Source organism: Camelina sativa, chromosome 4, assembly GCF_000633955.1.
Source record: "Camelina sativa cultivar DH55 chromosome 4, Cs, whole genome shotgun sequence".
Taxonomy (NCBI): Eukaryota; Viridiplantae; Streptophyta; class Magnoliopsida; order Brassicales; family Brassicaceae; genus Camelina; species Camelina sativa.
The window spans coordinates 1,389,302-1,395,603 of record NC_025688.1 but is presented as its reverse complement, the minus strand read 5'-3'; the positions used below and the strand labels follow the sequence as shown (position 1 = coordinate 1,395,603).

The window sequence follows — 6,302 nt, the reverse complement described above, 5'->3', positions numbered from 1 at the left end:
AAAAAAAAAAAAAGGAATTAAAACGGTTTTGTCCTTTACTGATTGTGGTGGTATTGAGAATAGTATTATGGGCATGGTAACAAATATAATTCATTGTCAAAATCAATATCATATTGTTAAATGTCAATATAGTATTGATTTGCACCAATTAAGTATTCTCATTTTTACTGTGACTGAGTATAGTTAATTTCTAATATCACATATTTTAATTTAGTAACTAACATCAAACATAAAGATAAACAATAAAAAGTTTTAACACTCAAGTGATAACTGTTAATGGTGTTGAAGCATGTTTGTTATCCACAATTAAAAAAGAAATTTGTTCATATGGCTCACCGTCAGGTCTCTAAAAATAGTTAAATAAATTTGGATTCCAACTAAAGATTCCAACATTGACTAAATAGTTAAATCCAAGAAAATTCTTCATCTGGCTCATCGTCAGGTTTCTTAAAATATGTTCATCGATCTGGCTCATCGAATGCTCATAATAGCTGCAAAAGACAAAAGAATCACACAAAATCACCATTGACTAAATCCATAAAATCATCTAAAGATTCCAACTAAGATTACAACGAAATAAAAACATCTAAAGATTTCCCATAAGATCTTCATCCGATTATCTCTTCCACAAAAACCAAAGTCAAATAGGCAAAAGACAATGGATTAAAATACCCCTGGAGATTAAAATGAAATAGAAAGTGAGAAGAAGCTTGAGATTCTAACCTTGACTTCATCAAAAGGAGGTAAATCAAGTAATAATCTTTTAAATTCTTTCTCTTTGCTGCATTGCCTTTTAGCAACACGATAAACCTCCACAAACAAGCTTGGGAATAAATGATCAAAATAGTTGAATACCGTATCTTTCCCATTTGGAAAAACTTGCTGAGGAATCAAAAGTCAAAACAATCAATTAGAATCACAAAGGCTGGAATAATTAATGACATTGAGTGTTTTTGTTAAATATTATAAGAATCAGAGAGACTGGAACAATGAATTAATTAGCTTTACTTTGACAATAGACTTGTTTAGAAGGTCAAACCTGGACATTCTGTGGAATTTCTCTGAAATGAGACTCAGTGTTTCTTATAAGTCTGAGTAAATCACAAAGCGTGGAATAGTTGTACTTTGGGATTGTTGTAGTAGTCGAGTTTTGCCGGTTCGCTTTGACTTTCACTTTCGCATTGATGTCAGTGAAGAAGTCACTATCTAGCTTAGTGTCCCAACTTCGAACTCCTACTCCCATGACCCTTGCAAATCTATTCTCCAGAATGTTTTGCAGACGGAAATTGCCATAAAGATGGTCACTGACCTCTGTTATCATCTTGAGCTTCTGTTGAGAATTCCAGAAAAATGGATGTCTGAGAACATCACTTGCGCTGGGGCTAACAGAAAAAGAATATGTATTAAGGAATAGTTTAAGCCAGAATATAATTAAGAAGTAAGCGGAAGGGTCAGAACTTAACGAGATTGCAATACGTACCGTTTAACGGGATTTAAGTTCAGCAAATGTGGGATCAAGTCAGCGGCTTCAGGAAAGTTTGAGATTGCATCTAAATTCTTGTGGTTGTTCCTGATGTTTTGTTCAATAGTTGCAGACCCTCCACATGAAAATGGATGCTCACCCTGAGTAATAATGTAGAACATGAGAACTCCCAGGGAGAACATGTCTACTTTATTGCTTTCGGTGCCGTAGTTGGTTTCATCTAGTGGTTTGAATCCCGAAAATTTTTCATCTGTAAGAAAGCCATTTTTAGAGTTCATCAATCAATCCATCAATACAAATACAAGGTATATGAACGAACGCACAACTAACAAGAAACTATACCTCCAAAGTGGATGAAGCGTTGTTCCTTTTCAAACCAAGCCATCCTCATGTCATCAGTTTTTGCAGTTATTGTATTTCCATTTGACATGATCATCACAGTTTGTGGTGTCAAATCTCGGTGGACTATATCTAATCCATGCAAATGATCAAGTCCTAAAACAATATCCCTAGTTCCAAAATAACAAGTTTGTTATGAGTACACTAAAGCTATATAGCAAAACAGTATATGAATCCTATTCTAACAAATACACAACAAAGGAAAAATCAGAATTTTTGATTTACCTGATGAGGCTAATCAACAGTCGTTTAGGAACACCTGTTGCTGTCCACAGGTCGTTTTTCCCAACAACTCTTGTTTCAGAATCTTGTGAAACTGAATTTCCACGTGAGACATTGTCTATGAGATCACCAAATGTAAACTGCCATAGCTCTAGGCAGTGTAAAACCTGATCTCCCCAAATCGCAGAGCTAATATAGCGGACTATGTTTGGGTGAAAGTCAGATGCAATGAGAATTTTCTTCTCATTTGCCATTGCGTATGAGTTTGGACCATATTTAGCGATTATGGGACGCTTTCCGAAAAGCCCTAAAGCCATCTTGACATCTCCGCTTTCTCCTATGATTGTATCTGAAACACTCACCTCATCCATCGTCTTCCAACCTACGTCTTTCACAGTAGTCTGCTGAAATGTTTCCAGTTCATGAGACTCTTGACTGGGATCGTCTTCTGAGAAATATTCAACGCAATCTTCAGAGATCTCTTCAGAATCATTGTTTGGGGTACTGGATGAATCTGGCAGAGTCGTCTCCAAATCGATATTTTCCTTTTTCTTCCTATTTTTCTTCTTCTTCTTAGGAAGATTGCGTATATTCCCCTTGTTCTCCAAATCGATATTTTCCTTTTGCAAACTTCTCCATAGAAACCACACGACCACAGGAAAGAAAGCACCAACAACCAGGGCAAACAATATCCAGATATATGGAACAGTATATTCCCCTTGACACTGCTCCTCTGCGCTGCTAGTCCGTGGTAATAGCAGCAATATGATAGTATATTTGACGCAGCAACTCCTTAACAAATATGTTAAAAACGAAACCATCTGCATAGAAACAAGAAAAGAAATCAATATAAAATGCCATGGCGCAGTTACGAACAATATAATTCAGTTCAAACAATGAGTCCTTCCTAAAAGGTAATATCTAAAAGCAAAAGCAAAAACACAGCAGAATAGCAGAACGTTGGTGTGAATAAGTGACCCAAATGCAGAGTATGAGAAAGTTCAGTTCGACTCAGGTTCAAAGATATGATGAGTTTCAAGGTTTGGACTTTAAGTTACGAAAAGCAGAATCGGTTCAGCATCTCTCAAGACTCAAATCTGGAAGAAGGATTTGGTCTATAATCCGCTGCATATCACAAGTATGTTTGTGATGTTATTAAGTTTCAAGATTCTCAAGGTCTGTTTTTCTAAGGAATCAATGCATGGATTAGAACACAAGAAGATTGATGATTTTAACAAAGGAAAGCTTATACTCTTTGTTGGGTTTCAGTTTGAGTATGGTTTGAGTATATTTGTTTAAATCGACTTCAGTTAATGTTCAAGATTGGTTGAAAGAACATCTTTGGAAGCTCATAGATTCTGGTTACTATAGGGGACGCCTTAATTAGGAGGATGCATCTATGTGTTATTGCCAGTTAAAGCATCAGGTTAAAGGTTGAGATTCAAGTAATGGATTTGCAGGTGGAGTAAACTAGAAACTTGGTTAAGATAGCTGAGTTCAAGACAGGTTTATGACTATGAAGGTTTCAGGGTTTGAGGAAGATTTGAAGAGGTCTCGGCTACAAATTTAGCCTCTGGGTTAAGTATCAGGTTCTGAGAATTGGATGTGGTTACAGGCTGTGAGGTTTAACGTTCAAGAAGATCTCAGGGGTCTGTGAGTGGAAGTATAGTCAAGAAAGGAATTTGACAAGCTGCATCAGTATCAGTTGTATGGTTTATCGGTGACATTGGAAGTGTTGAATTCAGATGGTTTTCTGTAAGAACAACAAGGGTGATGTTTTTCCTTAAGAAACAAGTCAAGTCAAAAGGTCCCTAAATAAGAAGCATGGAAGAGTAGAAGTCAATAAGGGGATATCTGGAGAAAAAGGTTGGCTCAGGCTAGAGCTATAATATCTCTAGCAAGGTTCCTGGAAATGAAATGATTAAAGCTGATAAGGAAAATCAGTTTTACAGAAATCAAGCAACAAGAAATAGGTTTCGGGTTCTTATGGCTCATGAAAAAGAGTCTAAAGAAGAAAAGTGGATCAGCTTGTTATAGAAATAGGATTTAGACGTTGAGACTCAATAGTCAAGATTAACGGTCCTGCTTTGCAAATTTCAGGAGACGCTTGTTCTGGTTGGACAAAACAGAATGGTAGAGTGAAGAGTCAAGCAGTCAAGCGGTTATATCAGGTTAAAAGCTGGTTAGATGGTCTATAAGACCAAGGTACACAATCAGATTGGGAGCTTCATTAGAAGCAGGTTCTTGGAGAGTCCTCAAAAGATTAAAAGAGACTGTTGGAGGTAGCTACATAGAGGGCAGTAAAACGTGTCCAAGATATGACAAATGGATATGTCATGGTTTATACAGTCAAGCACACAGAAGGACTAAAAGGACTAGAAGGTTCTACACAAGCTCTCTCTCTCTTCATTGGCACGTGAAAAGCACATGTCATGGGCATTGGTGATTATATCTCAGACAGTAAGCTTTCAAAACCAGCATCAAACTTTCTAACCCAAGAAAAGCTGAACTCCAAGAATTAGCTAATGAGCTGACCTGATGCAAGATGTCAGACATGCAAATATATCTTCTAGTTCCTGCGGCTAAAATATAACCTCCATCAGCAGAATAGCACAACCTTGTAGTGCACTTTCCAGCCCTTGATTTAGCTACCATAACATCCCACATCTGAAAACACACAACATTTATTAAAAACATGCTATTTTAAATCGATGATAAGAATGTAACAGTTGAGTCATGGAGATTCTAATACCTTGACATTGCTATCATCAGCACCATGTGCCAAGAACTTGAAATAGGGTGAGTAAGTGACACAATTGACATCAAAATAGTGTCCTCTTTGGCTTTTAGATTGCCACTGCGAGACTAACAATTGAACCGAGTTGGTCAGCCAAGTTCCACGCTCATTAAAGACAGTTGTTGTTAGCTTCTCCCTCCAAATAGACAGCAGATGTGTACAGATAAAATCTGGCATCTGATAAAGCCCAAAAACACCATCAGAGAACCCCAAAACAACCATGTCGATCCCCTGGTGATAGTTGCAAGCTGACACCTTTGCCGATGCCTGATCAAACCCATCCTTCCTTAACAAAACCCATCTCCCTCTATCCATATACTCTTCATCAGCCCACTTTGGAGTATCATGGGAGGGTGGCTCAGAGTGGTCATCCTCTGATTCATCAGGGGAGGCAGCAAGGCGACAAATGTTGGAAGAGGGACTGAGTAGAAGAGTAACCGTACGGTGCTGGTTGAGGTCGGTGACAGAGACACGATTACCTACCGGTGAAATGAGCTCAGTGTTCTTAGTGATGACGGCGTTCCCGCCTCTGCAAGGCGCGCCAAGAAGTTTCTGGAAGCGGTAGTTCATGGCTATTTCAGATCCTCTCCATCGTTTGGAAAGCCGAGTCAGTTTATATTATTCAAGCCCTACGGTAGCTTAAGGTTGAAGGAGAGTTTCTTTCTTTGGTGTGTTTGACATTTTATTTTAGAAACTTATGGTTTGTTAGTTGGTATAATGTATATAATAAATTCAAATAACATAATCTATATATCTGTAATATAATTATTGTTAATCATGTTTATTTCTCAAATTTCAAATGCTTATTTAGTTTATAAAATATTCTCTATGCATCATTTTTATTTCGTTAAAATTGTATATATATGTTATAAAAGAATCATCACTTACTACATCACCCCTTATTTAGTAGTACTGATGATGATGAATGATACAATACGTCTTTCCCCAAATAATATCAACAAACAATAAATACTCATTGGAAATATTTCAAATTTAATTGGTAAAAACGGAAAATAAAATAAAATTTATAAGTGTATTTACATATATAGAAAACGCGTTTTCCTTCACTGATTGAAATCATGAACAAAATAAGAAAAAAAAAACTTTGAAGAAATTTGTTGAACTACGACAGCTATTTTCAAAGAGTATGATTTTGTTTTTTAGCAATAAATGTGAGCCCTTTAATACAAAATGGTTTAATCAAGTTTTATAAGCGTTTCCATTAGCATAATCAAAACACACACAAACAAAAAAAAACGTTATCTATTTTCAAAGAGTATTAACTCTAAATTTAACAATGAAATGATTGTGAAACACATAAATTATCATTACACAAGTGAAATAATCTAAAAACCGTTTACAAACTTGCGAGCTTTATAAACAGACTCCCAAATCCCAACT

At 36.4% G+C, this 6,302-nt stretch overlaps 1 protein-coding gene across 1 annotated transcript; it reads right to left on the bottom strand.

Moving 5' to 3' along the window:
• Window positions 284-5,568, bottom strand: LOC104779512 (serine/threonine-protein kinase/endoribonuclease IRE1a-like). The gene is made up of 8 exons (XM_010503877.2): window positions 4,857-5,568; window positions 4,640-4,771; window positions 2,108-2,925; window positions 1,826-1,992; window positions 1,481-1,733; window positions 1,040-1,382; window positions 724-882; window positions 284-491 (listed from the first exon to the last, which is right to left on the bottom strand). The coding sequence occupies exons 1-8, from the start codon at window positions 5,469-5,471 to the stop codon at window positions 483-485; spliced, it is 2,496 nt and encodes an 831-aa protein (XP_010502179.1). The 5' UTR covers window positions 5,472-5,568; the 3' UTR covers window positions 284-482.

Bases quoted from the DNA above. Each gene is read 5' to 3' on its own strand.
- LOC104779512 (XM_010503877.2), bottom strand. From the start codon at position 5,471: ATGAACTACCGCTTCCAGAAACTTCTTGGCGCGCCTTGCAGAGGCGGG. The intron at 1,993-2,107 runs GTAAATCAAAAA...TTTTGGAACTAG, and splicing joins CTGTTGATTAGCCTCATCAG to GGATATTGTTTTAGGACTTG. The intron at 1,734-1,825 runs GTATAGTTTCTT...GCTTTCTTACAG, and splicing joins ACGCTTCATCCACTTTGGAG to ATGAAAAATTTTCGGGATTC.